The sequence below is a fragment of the Elaeis guineensis genome, chromosome 2, assembly GCF_000442705.2.
Source record: "Elaeis guineensis isolate ETL-2024a chromosome 2, EG11, whole genome shotgun sequence".
Taxonomy (NCBI): Eukaryota; Viridiplantae; Streptophyta; class Magnoliopsida; order Arecales; family Arecaceae; genus Elaeis; species Elaeis guineensis.
This window is the reverse complement of record NC_025994.2, coordinates 115,978,793-115,997,870: the sequence shown is the minus strand read 5'-3', so window position 1 is coordinate 115,997,870 and position 19,078 is coordinate 115,978,793. Positions and strand designations below refer to the sequence as shown.

Genomic DNA, 19,078 nt, shown 5'->3' with positions numbered 1-19,078 from the left:
ACCATGGGACCAAGATCAGGATACGGTGGTGGTAGTGGTGGAGAGGGAGAAGGGAGATGAAGACAGAGATCCAGATCTATCGGTTAAAAAATAAGAAACATGGAAATTACCATTTTAGTTCCTACTTTACCCTTCAATAAGATTAGGATCATCCATGGTTTCCATAGAAAAAACCGTCAAGAAGAACCATAGCAAAACCCCGAGAAAAGCATTGCAAATTATAGGATGCCATATCATGCAGCTTGCATTGGGGAAAATGTAGAGTTTATGTTTCATCTGGCCGTATTCATAAACAAGCCAATTAAAGCAAGAACTACAACTTATTGGAGAGATTGTTCCTATCATGACACACACACACACACACACACATGAAAAAAATATACCATTTTAGATACTGTTTGTTAAATTTTGTAACTGGAGCATCCTTAATTTCTCTCGTCCACGGATATCCACAGGATGTATAATCCACGTAGACCTCTATTTTTCACTTCTAGATACTCCAAACCTGCTGCACTCTGTCCCCTCCCCCCCCCCCCCCCCACCAACACGAAAAAAAAAAAAAAATCTCCATCTTTCATCCACATCCACAACTCATCGGGCTCTCTAAAATTTTAAAACAAACAAAAATATTGATACCTTCTATTTGACCCATATACTTTTATCTCTCTTATCCTTCAATTCTTTAAAATTGACAATGCTAACTACGGCATTGATTTTACCAAACACAACCTCAAACCATATCCACAAGACAACGTTCTTATATTTGTTTGTGTATTTACAAATGGTAGGAAAGGAAACAATGCCTCCGAAATCCTACGTAAGCATGTCACAGTCTCTGTTGACAGTGAGGGAAAAATGAAATTGTTCCAGTGGAGGTACAGTCTAAAAAGGAATGTCCAGTGGTGGTAAATTTGATCTGCTATCTGAATTTCTCGGTTCCTTGGCCATTCTCTACCTTTGTTGGAAGTTCAATTTCTTGATGCCATAAGCAAATACAAATGCAAATAAGACAGTGAATCCAACCAGCATTGTGGCTACAACACCCATAGAATCAGAGTCATATCCAAAATGGTCCTTGAGGTAAAATTTGATTATCTGGTCGGGCTGACCAGGCACCTTGATAAGATCCTCTTGGTCACCATACTGTGTTACAACTAGCCCATAAACTGTCCATGATATCGGGCAAACCCAGTAGTACCATCTCCACCATACGGGAAGTTTCTACAATTTAACCCAGCAAGAAATATCAGCGGTTGATGCAACATGCTGATGAGAGAAAGTAGACTTGAATATAGTTTTATTTGATCAAAGAATAAAAGGAAATATCAACATGCATTTTATACCACTAAGATTCACTTACCGGTCTCGGGATGAAGAAGCCTGAGAAGAGGTTGAAGAGTGTAAAGAAGGTTGCAGCATAGAGCACAGCTACTTGAGAGTTCGGCGAGATTGAAACATTCATCATCCCATAATAAGTGAAATAGAGGAAGGAGAAAAATGTAACATAGAAGAACCAGAAGAACTTTGCAACCGTCCATTGGAAATCCATCATGGAGTATACGATGAGTGTATAGTACACAGTCTGAATGAGCACATATGGTACTTCCACAACCACCTGCATTAGAGCGAACATGGATTAAACCCACTTTATTTACTTCCTCGTATGCAAGTACCTCAAAATGCATGCACATATGCAATTCAAGCTGTGCATGTAGTTTACTCATTTTGCAGATTGAAGTAACTTTAAGAATGCCCTTAGATCATGTACTACAAAAACCTCACTTACGTTGTCTGCCTAAACAAGCAAATGTTATAGAGTTGCTAATGGATTTATGACCTTATTCGTTGAAGTTTCACCATCATGTTACCGTAGCCTCCTTACCTGAGCTATGGCATATGGTAAAGCAGTAAACAAGCAAATGTTATAGAGTGACTGATCGATTTAATTCCTTATTCCTTGAAGTTTCACAATCATGTTACTATAGCCTTCTTACCTGAGCTAAGGCATATGGTAAAGCAGAATACATCCCAGCAGCCCTCTCTCGATAGAACACAGTCCTCTCAATTGCTATGACGGGTTGCACTGTTGAACAGTTATTAAATCCCACGAACAAAACTGCAGCATACATGGCTCCCAGGCTGGTAATAAGATCGAATGAACTGTCCCTGCAGCACCGTGGTGCACAATAATGTCATATTCCAGCTAAGGATAAAATCCATTGATGGAACAGATGTGGCAAGATTTAGCAACACAAGGACATGCCTCTTTTGGGCAATCCTCCAAAACATTGTTCCAACTAGTAGTGCAGTGACCAATGTGAAAAAAAATCTAACAAGGTTGTAATCAGGGCTCCTCCAGTAAGTCCACCATTGCTTCCAAAGGCAGAAGTTGAATTGCCGGAAGGTGGACTCGGAATACTGTGTTGCGAAGTAGAGATCATTTGTACCTGGGAGTGGTTTACTCAGCTCTCTGACCAGCACATTATTACGCCTATAAGAAATGGTAGTAATTACAAGGGGCATGTCAGTTCAGAAATATACGATTTACCAACAAATGCAGAAAAATAAATGGTTGCTGCATATTGGTGCAAAACACAAATGACCAACATAGAAGGCAACTTTCTGGTATAACAAATGCACTGACTTCCTGTTTTCAATAGAAGTGGCATTTCACTTACTGATACAAAGTTGATGATTTGTAGTGCTCAGCAAAGTCAATTCCTAGTTGTACTTCGGTTGCCGTGGAACTCACTTCCAGCATCCATGTTGCAGGATTGAACTTTTCCCTGATTTTTGGAATTCCAGGAATTGCCTGATAAATGTAAAATATTTATAATTAAAGCCAAATAGTGTCTTGTTTGAGTTCTTTAAGTTAAACTTTTAACTTTTGATGTAAGAGTCCTCCATAATAGAATTATTGTTGTTGCTGATAAGATAAAAACAAAGACCAAGAGTAGCTGTACACTATAGTCATAATAATGAACCAAATGATCAAGCAAGACAGCTTCAACCATAGATAAATCAGAAACGAGTAACTGTAAAGACAACAAACCTCGAAATATTCAATTAGTCTGTGTGAGTTACGGCCCAAAGGTCCACCATATATTATCTGGCCTCCTCTTTTCAACAATAGCAACTGTTTTTAAAAAAACCAAAAAAAAGATAATGAGCATAGGCATGTACTTTTACAAGATAATGAATATATACATAATAACTTTAAAGTTACAGTTTTAAAAATAGAGTCGCATCATCACCTCATCAAAGGCTTCAAATATGTCAATGCTTGGTTGATGGATTGTACAGACGACTGTTCTTCCTGTATCAACAGTGTTTCTCACAGTTCTCATGACGATGGCTGCTGCCCTTGCATCAAGACCTGATGTTGGTTCATCCATAAAGATGATTGAAGGATTAGCAACAAGCTCTACTGCAATCGTCAACCTCTTTCTTTGTTCTGTTGATAACCCAGTGACACCTGGAAGGCCCACAATCGCATCCTTGAGACCATCAAGCTCTACCAACTCCATCACTTCTTCAACAAATTTCTGAGGGCACACAAAACCCAGTCAATCAACCTGACATATGGTCATGGTCATCAGTATAATCATAGAAATTTGAAGTGCCATGAGAATATATGCCCCAGAAGTCTGCACATCTATTCATTTCTTTCTTTTTTTAATTCCCTCCTCGATTCCCTTACTAGTAAGATTGCAATGCTGTCATGTACTTCATTAAAATATCTCAAAACCCTTCCAAAGTATTTTTTACTTTTTTATCAAATTAAATGACAGATAAAGGTCAAAATTGGAGAACAACAGAAGCACCGGTACTTACTACTTTCTCTTCATCAGTGACTTCCTTTGATAAGCGTAGGAAGGCTGAGAAAATCAAGGACTCCCTAACAGTGACCTGGGGAGAGTGGATATCATTTTGTTCGCAATACCCTGATATCCTAGCAAAAGTCACTTGGTTTTTTTGGTAACCAGAGATTCGGATATCACCTTCAATGCAGCCACCTGTTTTTCTCCCTGCTAAAACATCCAGAAGGGTTGTCTTTCCAGCCCCACTAACACCCATAAGCGCTGTCAGAACCCCAGGACGAAAAGCCCCTGTCACCCCCTTCAGCAGTTGGAGCTTATCTTCAGTCACTCCTTGCTGCTTCAGTTCCTGTCAAAGCAACAATAATCTCTCAATTCTTGTTAACCACAAAGACTTATATGCCTTAATAACAATAGAGACACAGAATTGCTGACTATAGGATACGAGAAACTATGGTCATCAACCCCTATATGTCATTTTGAAGCACAAGCTAGTTTCATTTTCAGGTAAATAACAGAGCTTAAGAAAGAAAAGAGCTCACCGCAGGCATGTCAACAAAGTAGTTTATGTCCTTAAAGGACATGGATAGTGGTGTGAATGGAAGAACCATTCCTCTCTTCAGAGCAACACCAGCAGCTGCATTGCTGTACATATCCCATACAGGCCCATTCTGTGAACCACTGATGGAACGGCTACTTACATGACCAATCATCATTTCCACTGAAAGAATCAAGCAATCATGGTCTTAAACCCTAGAACATGATTAGTCATAAGCTGTACTCTGATAACTAATTGATTTGGCTTAAATAAATCTTACGGGTCCCATTTTCATCTTTTGCCAATAAAGCTCGAGGTATATATTCTTTACCTGACCCAGTCCTTCTAAATCTCGGAGGTTCCTTGTTCCCTCCTTGGTTGGTTTCCATTTCAATGGCGGTTTCTTCAGATATAACAGCTTGCGGTTTTCCCAAAGCTATCATTAAACAACAAAAAGGAAACAATGTCATCCCAACATTAATGCTGCTGCCACACTTCTTTCCTTGCGAACAAAATTGGGAAGAAGATGATTCATAAGGAGAAAAAGTCGTCCTGGGACTTGGTGATGCTACGTGTCTGCTGGAAAGTTTGGTTAGCAAGAAACAGTATTACATTTTCCTACAAAGCAAAGAGTTCCAAGCAGATCATTCTGCCCCATGTTTTCGTGTGACTGAAAGTTGCTGTTCCAAAAAAGGAGTTCCTAAAGGGTGCTGATATTTTGAAGTCACTTCTTACAGTTTCTGGTCACAGCATATCTTCTAGTGTTCAGCGAGTATTGGTACTCAGGTTGCTTCTTTAATTGATGGATCAGATGATGATCTCTAGTCTGAGGTTCTCTCAAGTATGGCTTTTTCCTGCTCCTTTAGCTTGCTGCTGAATATGTTACAGTAAGGAGTCTAGACAGACAGAGTGTTGCTGACTGCATTTTTTGCCCTCAAAACCTTATTTCTTTGAGCATTTTCGGTTAGTTGTGGTGCTTATCTTGTGAAATTGTAGGCCCTTACTGGTTAGGCAGAAGAATGAGTGGTTATTTTGTTGTTTTCAAGAGGTATCACTTGAATGTTGTGCTTCAACCTATGCATAAGTATGGGTCCGCCAAATCCTTGCAAGCTCAAAATAAAAAGAAAGAGTGAAGCTTCATAAATCAATGAATCCAGGGGTAAATTTTAGGGCCAGAGGCCAATGCATCTGCAACCTTCATGGATATTCTAAAGCCAGAGGCAGATGCCATCGGCACCTTTTGTGGATACCCTGCCATGCCGGTTCTATTTTAAACCTTGTGAGTATCAATACGACAGCTTAAACTGATGGTAAGATGATTGGGCAAGCCCATGGGAAGAATATATGATCATATACTTATAAATAAAAAATATTTAACTGCTTACACAAAATCCAGTTACTTACAATTTAGATACACGAGTGAAAATGTGAAGAGCACATTGAAGAGGATGGTGAACCCTAGAAGAGTGCCAGCTCCAATCCAGTACCAATTCCTATCTGTGAAAACATTGAAATTCTCTAGCACAGCCACTCCTAACCTCCTACCATCAGGTGCCTGTTCATATGAAATAAACTTGTCAAGGAAACGACAAAAAATTGGCCTTAATGCAGATTTGAATCCATGTCTTCTAGCTCTGATACCATGATAGACCTACCACTAGACTCCAAGTTTAAGTGGCAACAATGCAAAGCAGGCTTTAACACTATAGCTTACAAGATATCAATATCTAAGAGGGTATTCTATTTATTCACTTCTTCTGATGTAATAACTGAAGATATACCTGTCACTATAGAAAATATTATGTGATTTGAAGGGAACAAAGAACTTACAAATTTATCCATCCACCTGGAAGCAAACATCTCATTTTCAGCTAAAGCATTAAATCCATAAGATAGAGGTGAAACCCAATAACCCCACATCCACCATTTTGGAATAACATCTGCCAACAAGGAAAATATATTTACCCCATCTTTTTCAAGAAAAAAACAAAAAATAGAAGGCTGAAACAATGATATGTTGGATTCATTAGGATAGCTGTGCCAGCTCTACACCATGTGTAGGTCAATAGCAATAATACATGCTGTGTACCTCGGCTATCCCTTCAAGTTGAGGGTATTCCAATCTAAGAAATAAGTGGGACCCACGCATCAAGTGAACCTGTGCTGTATGAAGTTAGGAGGCATCTTTCACATTTAGGTGTATGTAGCTCAAGCTTTGATCTTCTTTAGAAGCACTCAGATAAATCATCAAATTAAGAAGTGATTTGAGAATGAAAACCAACATTATTTTATTGCCATCCCAATGAATGCTACTGTGCTTTATTGAGTTTAATGGATGGCAACAGATGAAGATTGAAACGATTGTTGCCTTAAAAATTTTACAGAGTCTCTGCACAATCATTGCAAGTTTCCTATATGGCATGATCAATACCAGCAACTGCAATGAACCCCGCAGAAAATTTGGAGACTAAATGGACTGCTTTTTTTTTTTTTTTTCAGCTTTTTCATAGCCACAAATTATACCCTAAAGATTTTACATTTGACCAGTTTTACTTAAATGCAAGATATCTAATTCCTATATATTTTGGGACCTAGAAATTTCTTGGTGGAATATGGGCATGTGGTGAAGAATACAGATGACAAGTTGAGAACCTTTTGGTAAGATAAAACCCCCAAGGACAAACATGGAGAGGACAGCAATAGAACCACCAGTGTTGGCAATGATCATGGACCTGCACACTCCTGCAATAAGCCTGAAGAGCCCTGCTGCCGTCTGCTGGATCAAGAAAAATATGAGCAGCTGCTTAAAGAACCTGTACAGAAAGTGATGTTTCTTAGTAAAGCAAGACAGATCAGTAATTTTCTATGTTCACGTTTCTACATCCAAGTTTCATAAGTTAGAAAAGCTAGACAAGCCAGATGAAGATGATCAGTATTACCTACTGGCTTCAGGGGCAAATCCTATAAAGTAGTAAGTCATGCCAACCCAAGCAACTGACTCTAGCATGCTAATGGGAATCCTCAAGAGAAAATTTGGTAGGGTAAAGGTCCATGATGGATAGAAGAGGAGATCCCTATGCTTGTATAACACTGGGAGCCTTGTGATGGCCAGGGATAGCTCTGCAAACCCGTTAAACATATTGGTGATCAAGCCAAAGATAAGTGCTCCAATAAAAAGGGCACCGTCATCTTCAGTCCTTGAATGCATTCGTGTCCTTGGGAACACTGTTGAGGCGATTATTGCCACTATGATAATCTTCAAGATGCAGGTAACAAAACAATGAATGATTAATTGCCTTCGTAGTTATCTCATGATAAGAAGTGTAAAACCATCTCAAGATAGAATCTTTACTCACTTGAACAGTTTTGAAAATATAGATAAAGGAGTTCCTCTTTATAAGAAGCCACTCCTTGGCAAAGGAGGCTCTCATAAGCTCTAATGATGAAACAGACTGCTTGGAGAAGACCAGAGCTGCCCTATGACTCTTTTTCTTATTGAATGGGATGGAGAGCTCCTTCTGCAGATTCTGGCTAACATGAAAATTTTTGAATTGTGCGGCAAACTCAGAAACTGTTACATAGCGATAAGGCTTTCTCTGGTCCACCCAGTATTGCTCCTGGTCCTTCCTTGAGGTAACCTATCCAAATATCATAAAACAACTGTAACTGCCACTCTTCCCAGCAAGACATGATTATTCAGAACCTTAAGCTGCATCACAAGTTTCAGTAGTATGACTTTTACTTAATAAAAAACAGTCAATAACTAGAACCAAGTAGGAAATCCATATTAAGTATAAATGATGTGATTTCTATGACACCAACTAATAAGTATAGTAGCAGAACTGCAGTCAGCACTTGTTTAGTGAGTTACAGATGCATGACTTCCACTACATCTCTAGCAGGCACAAGCATTAGTCAAAAATCCTACAATCAACTATAGTTTTGTAACTTTTGACAGTAAGGCTTATCACTAATACAGGAAGTTATATGACTTCTGTAAAAAGCAAAACCACTAACCATTGGGCACCAAGTTGACAGATAACTAGAGCTCAGGAGGTCAGCTGGAAGCAGCGAATAGCTAAGGTTAAACAAGTCAGCTGAAAATCAGGGTCCTGGAGTAAGTTAAAATGGCAAGTTTTTTACACCCAAAGCAGCATGAAAAACTAAAAGTAATACATTTGCAGTCTACAAGCAGCAATGAAAAATCAGAGGCTACAAATTATTGAAGTTAATAGCCAAATTAGTTTCATCATTGGAGTTCTAAATTCATGTAGGTCAGGAACCTTTTAATTACGAGCTATGTACTGAAGGAGGATCATGTTGTTTTACCTCTTGCAAGAAATCAGCAGCACCTTTCCTCTCAGGACAATGGAATCCACAGCTCTCAAAGAAGTCGAGCACATATTCACGGGGCCCCTGGTAGACTATCTGTCCCTCAGAGAGCAATATGATATCATCAAAGAGCTCAAAGGTCTCAGGGGCAGGCTGGAGGAGGGACATAAGGATTGTGGCCTCGCCTAGGTGAACAATCTGCTGCAGGCATTTCACAATCTGGAAGGTAGTGGAGCTGTCAAGACCTGATGATATCTCGTCCATGAAAAGGGTCTTGATTGGACCTACAATTATCTCCCCTGCATTCCAATATCATAGGAGAGGATCAGATGAGCTACAGATAAAAAATATATGTTCCTTTATATAATTATCTAAGTATTATATGAAGTTTGATAGATATTAAAAATCAAAAAGATCATGCTACAAACCTTGGAAGAACCATCATACATAGAAATATAAAAGGATAGAAGTTTCTGACAGGGAAGGTAAGCGAGGTCTTGGTTTGTCTGGAGGGTTAGGTTAGTCCGGGCTGGGGCATGTGCTAACAAGGAAGATTCCTTAAATTGGAAGCTCAGATTTTACTGAACTTAAGTAGGTTGAACTCTGCTTTCGCTTGTAGACAACACTTCAATACAGCCCCATGTATAAATACAGATGATTCTTTTACAGGTAAAGAGCACAGAGAAGGACTGCTCTAGAAAGTATTAGAAAGGAGTTTCCTTGAAGCATCAGTGCAATATAGGTAGACTTTAGGCTTAGAAGATTGGTTTCAATGCACACATGATATCTCTGACTTCTTCATCCTTATACCTCTTCTCTTAATAGCTTTCCATTTGGCATGGTAATATCACACAGATAAACCAATTGTCAGTCCATATTTTAATTGCATCCCCTAGTTGTTTCTTTTCTTTCTCACCTGATGTTTCTCATGCAGCAATCGATGTACATGGCAATGATGATGCAAAATTGATTTATTATACAAGAGAAATGCTTCAGTAACAAAGAAATCTTGAAGGAAAAGTAACAAGGCTTGAGATTTATGCATTATGCTACCACTGCTTATTATACAATAAATTACAAATGTTAGGCTACAAGGAGGTTCATGAGCACTACGGCAGATCCAAATTAGATAGGTAGAGGCTCGTCCAATTCAATGTTCCATAATTTAAAAATTGTCATAATAATGGAATATTTGAAGGACGCAAACCTGTGGTGACACGCTTCTTTTCCCCACCCGATATTCCTCGCATCATCTCACTGCCCACAATGGTATCGGCACAGATGTCCAGCCCAAGTATCTGCAACCACCCCATCAACATTGTGTCACAATATAAATTCAACATCATTTCAGATAGTTGCAGTAAGGAAGAGAGAAAAAAAAAAAGAAAGACATTCTCCCTCAAAAGCTCCAGAAAACCTTTCTGCTAGGTGATACAGCTCATTGTGGCAGGTAAGCCACGCATTATTGGCAGCGACTATTATCCCATTTCTCTTGGGCAAAACAACGAACATCCCATGCGCGATCCTTTCGAAGCTAATATCACCATCCCACGCCGCGCGTCCAAAGACTCTAAACTAAGGCTGGGTCGAGTTTGGGAGCCTGGCTGCGCGCTTTTGCAACCCATTTGAATCCAAGACATTGTAGCGAGTTTTCTTCGAAAAACGACATGGTAACAAGCCTGTGAGCGGTCGGTTCGGGTTCGGATTCAGGTGCGGGTTTGGCCTGATCCACTCAGACCCGAATGGGCTTCGGATTTCATATGTGAAGACCCTGACCCGACACATCACCGGGTGGATCTCGGCGGGACCCAGGTCCATCATATCGGGTCTAGACTTTAGAAATTTTTTTGTCGGTTGTAGAACGGCCGTTCGGGTTGATCAAGGCACATCCACTTTTATAAGACTACGTATCCGGCCCATTAGGTGACCGCATTTTCTCGAGGCCCATGCCTGGCCCATGAGTATAATGATTCTTTATACACCACATGTGGTGTAAAAAAAATACATCATCTCATCTGATTGAATTATATAGTTACCACTTTTCAATACACATTTAATGCCCACAGTTCTCTTTTTTCATTTAAAATTTTGAATGACGAAAATGCTCATCCCTTCTGAAAAAATTATGACATCCTGTAGTGATATTATGATATCCTTTGGTGAAATTATGATTTCCTGCACAGGATGTTATAATTTTTTCACGGGACATCATAAAAAGGAATCATTGAAAATTTCATGAAATTTTTAAATGATGAAAATATCTCTATCAAAATTATGATATCTTATAAAAAAATTATGACATCCTATACAGAAAATTATAATTTCACCGCAGGATATCATAATATCTCAACAGAATGTCATATTTTTTTTAGAAGAGAAGAAACATTTTCATCATTCAAAATTTCAAACGAAAAAATAAAACTGCAAGTATTAAATGCACGTTGAAAAGTGATAGTTATATGGCCTAATCAGATGGGACGGTATATTTTTTTACACCGCATGCGATGTACAAAAAATTTCTCAATGCGATAGTGTATCGAACTCTTGGGGCTTTGATATGGGTATTTTGATCTTTTAATTTGTCCTAGTTGGTAAGAAGGCATAGGTATAGGACTTTATTTCCAACTATTTGTTTACCTGCAATTAGATATATTGCAGTTGTAAATGTTGTTATTTAATTACAGATATTCCAATTAGAGCTGCCAGTAAAATTTTTTGCAGTTACAATTACAAGAATTATTGTAATTGAAAATAGATTTAGAAAGAGCCCTCTCATCATTCTCAGATGGTTGAAATTTATAGGATCTTGATATGTTAAACATGTATTATATATTTTAATAAAAATATCATAAAACATAAATTAATTATTATGATGATATACATAATTATTTTAATATCAAATAATTTTTGTAGTATTAAACTACTATAATAGTTATTGTTATAACATTTAGTGTTATTATTATTATTATGATTATAATGACTCATACTGTCATATATATGATATAATAGTAAATATATTATAGTATATAATATTGAAATGTTATTAGTTATTACAATAATATATTATAAATATAATTTGTATAGCATCAAATTATTTTATAATATGTTTTTAATATAAGAGAGGACAAAGGCCACCGTATTACTGTCAGTAATTGGAGACTTTATGAACTTTGTTACTGGTACCTTTTGCTCGAGTCCAGTTTAGGGTATCAATTTTTCATATTAATTTGGAGGCTTTAAGTGCACATCTCTGTAATACTCTCGCACGATAGTCCCAGCGAGACTTTACTCGGCATACTCGATGAATCACAGCTATGTTTAAATCAGTACCATATGACCCAGAAACCCTTCCGCCAGCCTAGAATAGCAAAAGGCCAAGCTGGGTCCATGGAGCCTAGATGGAGATCAAGTGAGATACCCTCAAGGTGTAGTCCGTCTGGAGACTGCTCTTGACACCTTCCATTGCGGTCGCCTGACAGGAAAGAAACGTAAAGAATCACTTCATCACAAAAACAAAAAAGTAAAAAAAAAAAAAAGTACAAAAAAAAGAAAAGAAAAAGAAAAAGAAGCCCATGAAAGACAAAAGTAAATCCATTCCCCGTTTAAATAATTAATCCTTAACTCCACACCTTCATGAAGAGATCCACCTCAGGATCTGGCAGTATACCTTGCTGTTTCTCCCTCAGCGCTAGCTCACTTAGTAGCTCTGCACAAGATATGAGTTGGTAGTCATCAATTATTTAGTCCCAACATGATCTGATGACACATATACAAAAACTATAGTATCGATAGCACCGATTTCAAGGCTTAGAACAGTGCTCCTATAACAACATTGCCAGAAATTATATCCTATGGTCATATTGGTGTATATGGTGCAAGGTATAATTTTGTCATTAAAAGAAGGATCAAAATTTATGATCATTGAATTATGCTTTTAAATATACTTTATACTACACTCATCTGATTTAACTCTCTTTTATTTATCTTACTACAAATTTAGAAAAATATAATCCTAACAGCATGCACATTCACCCACATGCTTGTGAGCATCTCACTCTAACAATAGGAGGCTTCGGAAACCGCTACAATGGCCGTTTTTAATTCTAAATCCGAATAAATAAAAATGCTATAGATTCTCGGGTATGTAACTCAAAAATAAAACTTATGAAATTTATACCGTATTTGTTGCCCACGCCTTGACACCTGGCAGAAAAGTCAAGCGTCTCTTTGACGGTCATCTCTGCAACGTGGATGTCGTTCTGGCTAACGTAAGCCGCCGTCTTTTGTGGCACAAACTCGTCCAACCTGAACCCGTTGTATGCTACCTCTCCTTTCACCTACAAATTTAATGGTGTCTTAGAAAAAGGAAAAGAGCAGCACCGGATGTGAGCAAGAGCTGAGTTGCCAACCTTCAGACCTGGATCTAGCTTTCCGGCCAGAGCTAGTAGAAGTGTGGTCTTCCCGGAGGAAGGCGGACCTAATAGAAGTGTCATTCTACAAGGAAAAGGAAAAAAGAAAAATTAGTGCTAATTAATTTTTAATAAAACAATAAAAGAAATCTCGATATGTATGCAAGTTATTTTCCTTTGATCAGCTGATCATTTCAATTGTTCCACGATCGATGGAGATCAAATATCTCATAGAAATGTTGTCAATATCACCAGCTAACCCAACAATAATGGACAATCCATGTCCCATTCATCCGATGATAGCAAATATATTATTACTGAGTTCTTTATTGTCCATTCAGTGACTATATATTCAAAAAAAAAAAAAAAACATTTTATTGTCCATTCCATGATTGCGATGTGTTGTTCTCTTCTCTCTAGATAGAACTGAGCTGCAGAAGTCTATAAATTTTGGGGTATGAAGAGTAGATTGTTTAAAGTTTTGCGAATGATTTAAGAATAACCAATAATTTGCTTCCAAGAAATCATTTATCCTCTTCTCTACGCTGCCAATACCATTAACTCTTACCTCACTTCGGTGCAAGTTTACCTCATATATATGGTCCTCAATTTTGGCTAAGTTGCTCTTATTCTATTGCACAATTTCGTCTTCTTATAGGTCCTCAGGATTAAATAGGCCCGCATACTTGAACTTACCTTGAGGGCTTTATAATTCCATTTGCATCTTTGAGGATGGTGAGGTGGGCTCTCTTCGCAAGGCTTATGCCCAGCAGCCCCATGGCGGACTCGACAACATTTCTTGCCGCGTTGCTGAGTGTGGGCAGTGCTCGGTTCCCCACGTGGCACTCAGCCTCAACTGTGATGTCCTCGAACCTAACCTCTACCGTAGCAAGCTCAATGCCGACCCTGAAAGAAAGTCAAAAGAAAATTATGTACCAAAGCCAATCTTAGAGTTTAGTTTTTTTTTTTTTTTTCCAAATGGGAAAAGAAGAGGAGAAAGACAGCAGTAATTAACAACTCTAAACATGAACTCCAGATCATCCGAGCTGACTCAATTTAAAAGTATTGAAAGCATGATATCGTAGCTTTCTTCAACTGAGATGGAAAGTTGAAGAAAGTTTATGAGTAATATTCCAGATATCTACACACTCAAAAAGATCCAAATATCTAGATGCTATTCTCATCAAGAATCTGAAATAATTAGTAAGTAAATGCACTGACATTGTATGGTGGTTTTTGAAAGGTAAAAAAGAACTCAGTAGGAGAAGTACTCACTTATCAATCCGAGCTCGGAGCTTCTTCAAGAAGCGCTCGTTATCCTTCTCGGCGACCTTGAAGATCCTCTGTATGAACTCCTGGCGCTCGGCAAGCCCCAGCGTCCGTACATCGACCTTCTTGTGCTCATACTGCATTTGCCCGTCCTCGGCATCCACAACCGTCCGGAGGATGCCAGTCCGGAGGCGGTCGAACGAGGGGAGTTTCTCGATCGCAGCCCACCGCAACGCCTCCTCGTCGTCATCGACCATGGGGTTCCTGCTCGATAGCGACCGCGATTGCGCGTCCTCCATGCTCACGCTTAGGCTCCGGCTGATCGAGTCCCACGCTCTCTCCACACTCTCCATTCTGGACTGCTAACCTTTCGCTCTTCCCTTATCTTTTGCACCTTTTTGTTTCTCTATTTCTTTTCTATTGGCTCTCCACAGCGCCACGGAGAGGGAGGTGCCGGTGGAGAAGGAGGAGGAAGCTAATTTTTTTGGAAAAGTATTGCATTGTAATTTAATAGGGTTGCTCCGTGCTCTGTTGCTTGCTAACTCTTCTGTTTGTGAGCGGGGAACTAACATCTCGGCAAGACGACAGATAAAATGTTCTGAAAGTTACAATAAAGACGGAAAGGTATCTTCTTTTTTAAATGAATGAGGTTAGAAGTTAGCCACCTGATTTATGGGAAAAGAAGAGCAACAAGACAGAAAGGTATCACGAAGACGGAACTGGCAATAAAATTCCTTGGGCCTTTAGTTAAGGGATGTTTCGAGTTCTTTTCATTTTTTTTTGGTTCTTGGACTCGGTGCGACTCAGGACAAAAGCACAAGGAGGCACAACAAACATCCAACCTGGCAACGGACGCTCAGAAGCATGCTTACTAGCATAAGGCTCAACAATGATCTGCCGTCGACCCAAGAAACCACCAAAAGTTTGGTATCTGTGCCATTTGTAAAGACGATCCAACTTAAGATTCCACTGCTAACCCAATCAATCGATCTAAATCATCATTTATTCTGCCTACGGGGAGCATATCCATTGTCCGTCGATTGGAGGTGGCTGTCACACTACACGGTGAGGTGAACTGGCTCGCATCAAAGCTTATTTTTTGCATCAAGCATCGACTAATAATAATGTCATTAGTTTTATGTAACGGTCATGCCAATGGAACTGGTAAAGAGTCATAAAGGACACTAGCTAACCGGTGTGAATAATTTATCTTATTTAATATGAAGATGCACCTGCGTGACAATGCCTACAACAAAGATGGTGACCTTATGAGTATCTTATTTGAATAAGTAGATAATAATGTAACAAAAAATTGGAATGTAAATCATAAATCGGGCATCGGGTATTTCAGAGTATGAATCCATCCAAACCCAAACCTAACCCAGTAAAGGATTTGCATTTAATTTGAGAACCCATACACAATCCCATAGCTTATTTTGCGTTGGTTTCGGATGGGGCTAGCAGGTCATTATTGTCCATAGACAGTTCTACATATCATGTGGATTTTCCAATCATTCTGCAAGTGAAATCCTGTATCTGAGCCTTTTTTATGAATGAAAGAGTTTTCTTTCTTTACCAAAAAAAAAAATGTGAGACTTTCCTTTCACAGTCTCGAACTATAACTTTACCCTAGCAAGTGTGGAAATTTAAAACCCTCTGGTTTTCAACTCTCTCTGACTAAGGTACATGACAGAGTCGATGGAAGGTCAGCAAACAACTGATCTAAATAAAACAACAAAAAATTTGCACACAAAAACCTCTGGGGTAATTGCCCATCCAAAATCAATAAATAACAAAAAATTTGCACCCAAAAAACTCTTGGGTAATTACCCATCCAAAATAAATAAATAAAATAAAATATAACAACAAAAAACTTGCACCCAAAATCCTCTTGGGGAATTGCCCATCCACAATAAATAAATAACGAAAAATTTGTACCCAAAAAACTCTTGGGTAATTACCCATCCAAAATAAATAAATATAATATAATATAACAACAAAAAAATTGTACCCAAAAACTTCTTGGGTAATTGCCCATCCAAAATAAATAAATAACAAAAGACTTGTACCCAAAAACTCTTGGGTAATTACCCGTCCAAAATAAATAAATTAAATTAAATATTAAACATAAAATCAAGCATAATTACCCATCCAAAACCAAAATAAATAAATAATAAAAAATTTGTACCCAAAAACTCTTGGGTAATTACCCATCCAAAATAAATAAATTAAATTAAATATTAAACATAAAATCAAGCATAATTACTCATCCAAAATAGATAAATAAAATAAAATATGCGGTGAGCGTGGATCGAACACGCGACCTTCAGATCTTCAGTCTGACGCTCTCCCAACTGAGCTATCCCCGCTTGATAAATTATTTAAATATTATAGTAATATAATCTAAAAAATAATTTTAATTTTAATTATGCTATAATTAAAAAATTGCGGCTTGATAAATTATTTAAATATTATAGTAATATAATTTAAAAAATAATTTTAATTTTAATTATGCTATAATTAAAAAATTGCGGTGAGCGTGGATCGAACACGCGACCTTCAGATCTTCAGTCTGACGCTCTCCCAACTGAGCTATCCCCGCTTGGTTAAACCTATTGGCGATGGAAATAAAGATATTCATAAGGATGATGTAATTGAATTTTCAATCTCTTTAACCAGAAAATCCAAAGAAAATCCAAAAATCTGTAACTGTATTTTATTTTCATTATTTTAGGAGATCAAAAAAAGAGAATATTTACATAATGACTAACTTCCATCAAAAATTGAAGTAATACCAACTGCATCTGTAGAACACCAGGGTCCTTTTTCTTAATTTGTAACTGTTTTCATCGATTAATTTAGGTTTTTTTTTTTTAATTAAAAAATTTTCCTGTCAACAGAGTTAGCAATAGCATTTTAGCCTTAAAGATCCGGTGTCAGGGTGGATTCATCAACAGTATTAGAATCTGACCCCACATGCCTGGCTGGTGCCGGGAAACAAATCTAACCCAATATATGGTCCAAATTCATACTGATCCCAAAGTTGACCCCAATCTGGCACTTCAGCAAATAAATTTCTCGAATTAAATTTCGGCGAGTCCATTAGCACTATTTGTATATTTCAGCTTTCATTCTCCTTCGTCCATCATGAATTACTTTAACAGTCTTTCATCTCATACCACAAATGCGATGTAATGCTTCAGTAACCACATTGTAAAGAAAGGGTGCGAACATTATCACTTCACCAAAGTCTCTCAAAGGAATGACAATGACAACACTTCTAATGGTATTTAGTGAGCCAATGCAAAATCTCTGTCCACTGTCCAATCCATCAGTAACTTGAAGCGTTTCAGCAGAAATTCCCTTGTGACATCGCTCAGATTCTCTTTTTTTTTTTATTTCAGATGTTGCCCAGATTCTCAGAACCAATTTGCATGGTACCCTACATGTTCAGCAAGTGCACTTATGCACTCTCAAGAGCCTATTCATAATATATTACACCTTGCATTTGTACTAAAAGAAAAATTCCACGCTTCACCAAGTTCACAGTATCATCTCAACCTCCTTTTCTCCTTCAAGACTAATGATTATCAAGCGCAATCCATAATAAACTAGTTCCATGCCAAATGAAATTCCACAAAAATTTCCCAGAGAAATTTAACAAATTTATAAAGTTAAATCTATCAAGTCATTGGTCCTCAGATAAAATTATAGGAAAAACACTAGCATTTTCTCGTCCTATTCCATACAAAATGCTCTTGAACAGTTCATTTTATTTCTTCTCTAATTTCAAATATTCGCACACCAAGTTTGTGCCTCACTACAGTCACTACTGGTCACTTTTGAAAGACTCAAGCAGCAAGGTATTTAAACTCCCCAGCAGTGCTCGGATCATGTATGGTTAGAACAGTTCATTTTTCAATGAGAGCACATCCAACATTAACGACAAAAGCCTCAGAAGAACCTTTCACCTGCAAAACCTTTGACATAGTCCGAAGTTCCATCATCCACCAGCCAAAAAGCGCCATATCGCTTAAAACACATTTTAAAGGTGGGTCCTCAATCATAATTTTCTGTCCTTCAACAAAGAAGGTCCAAGAACCAAGATTTTGAGGCAGCATAGGACTTAATTGGGCTCCATTCATTTAAATAAAATAGATCAGTCTTTGAGCATGCTTCACAATATAGTACAACAGGAAAAAAAAGAAGGGTGAACGAAGACATAAATGAAATCTTGAACATATCATAGACTCATAGAACAACATATAACATCAGACAAAAGCACGCCTAGGTTTTTTAACAAAGCATCAGTGATGGTGGAATCTCTGGAATGCAAAGAAAGGCAATAAAAATTGTACCACAGCATACAAGAGGATGGAGACTTTACCAGTGCATTCTAGAGATAGTATGAGATGCTCTCATAAAAAAGCATGGTTTGATTAACATCTTGGAGATCAATCATCTTCAGTAAAAGTGACTTGAAGAGATAAAAAAAACCTGTCAAGAATGAAAAGGAAGCATGTGAGTTGAAGCCTGAATACCCTTTGGTCTTAGCTGGGTGAATACCATCACTGCAAACCAAAGGCAATGTAGAAAGAGTGATCAGAGACGAGTGAGAATACTTCTCCTCTGCCAGGGCATGTGGCAACAACTTTACAAATTGTTTTGATTCTTCAAATCTGAGGTCGTACTTCATCAAAAAAAAATCTGAG

At 38.0% G+C, this 19,078-nt stretch overlaps 1 protein-coding gene and 2 non-coding genes across 3 annotated transcripts; all 3 read right to left on the bottom strand.

The window, feature by feature from the left end:
- Positions 1-740: 740 nt before the first annotated feature.
- Positions 741-14,734, bottom strand: LOC105040608 (ABC transporter G family member 42). Its single transcript, XM_019855523.2, has 23 exons — positions 14,373-14,734; positions 13,794-14,003; positions 13,098-13,182; positions 12,866-13,025; positions 12,318-12,394; positions 12,107-12,160; positions 9,896-9,986; positions 8,686-8,987; positions 7,713-7,994; positions 7,296-7,612; positions 7,009-7,169; positions 6,187-6,296; positions 5,761-5,911; positions 4,688-4,792; positions 4,361-4,539; positions 3,835-4,167; positions 3,255-3,545; positions 3,053-3,136; positions 2,679-2,812; positions 2,264-2,491; positions 1,995-2,166; positions 1,361-1,615; positions 741-1,221 (listed from the first exon to the last, which is right to left on the bottom strand). The coding sequence occupies exons 1-23, from the start codon at positions 14,717-14,719 to the stop codon at positions 952-954; spliced, it is 4,398 nt and encodes a 1,465-aa protein (XP_019711082.2). The 5' UTR covers positions 14,720-14,734; the 3' UTR covers positions 741-951.
- Positions 14,735-16,662: 1,928 nt separating this feature from the next.
- TRNAF-GAA (transfer RNA phenylalanine (anticodon GAA)) lies at positions 16,663-16,735 on the bottom strand. The gene has a single exon. It is a non-coding gene; the product is annotated as a tRNA-Phe (tRNA).
- A 160-nt stretch (positions 16,736-16,895) lies between these two features.
- Positions 16,896-16,968, bottom strand: TRNAF-GAA (transfer RNA phenylalanine (anticodon GAA)). The gene has a single exon. It is a non-coding gene; the product is annotated as a tRNA-Phe (tRNA).
- Between the last annotated feature and the right edge of the window lie 2,110 nt (positions 16,969-19,078).

Coding starts and splice junctions, on each gene's coding strand:
- LOC105040608 (XM_019855523.2), bottom strand. CDS start 14,719: ATGGAGAGTGTGGAGAGAGCGTGGGACTCGATCAGCCGGAGCCTAAGC. Junction 6,297..7,008: donor GGGTTTTATCTTACCAAAAG/GTTCTCAACTTG, acceptor CCTTGTTGGCAG/ATGTTATTCCAAAATGGTGG. Junction 4,168..4,360: donor ACTTTGTTGACATGCCTGCG/GTGAGCTCTTTT, acceptor TTGCTTTGACAG/GAACTGAAGCAGCAAGGAGT.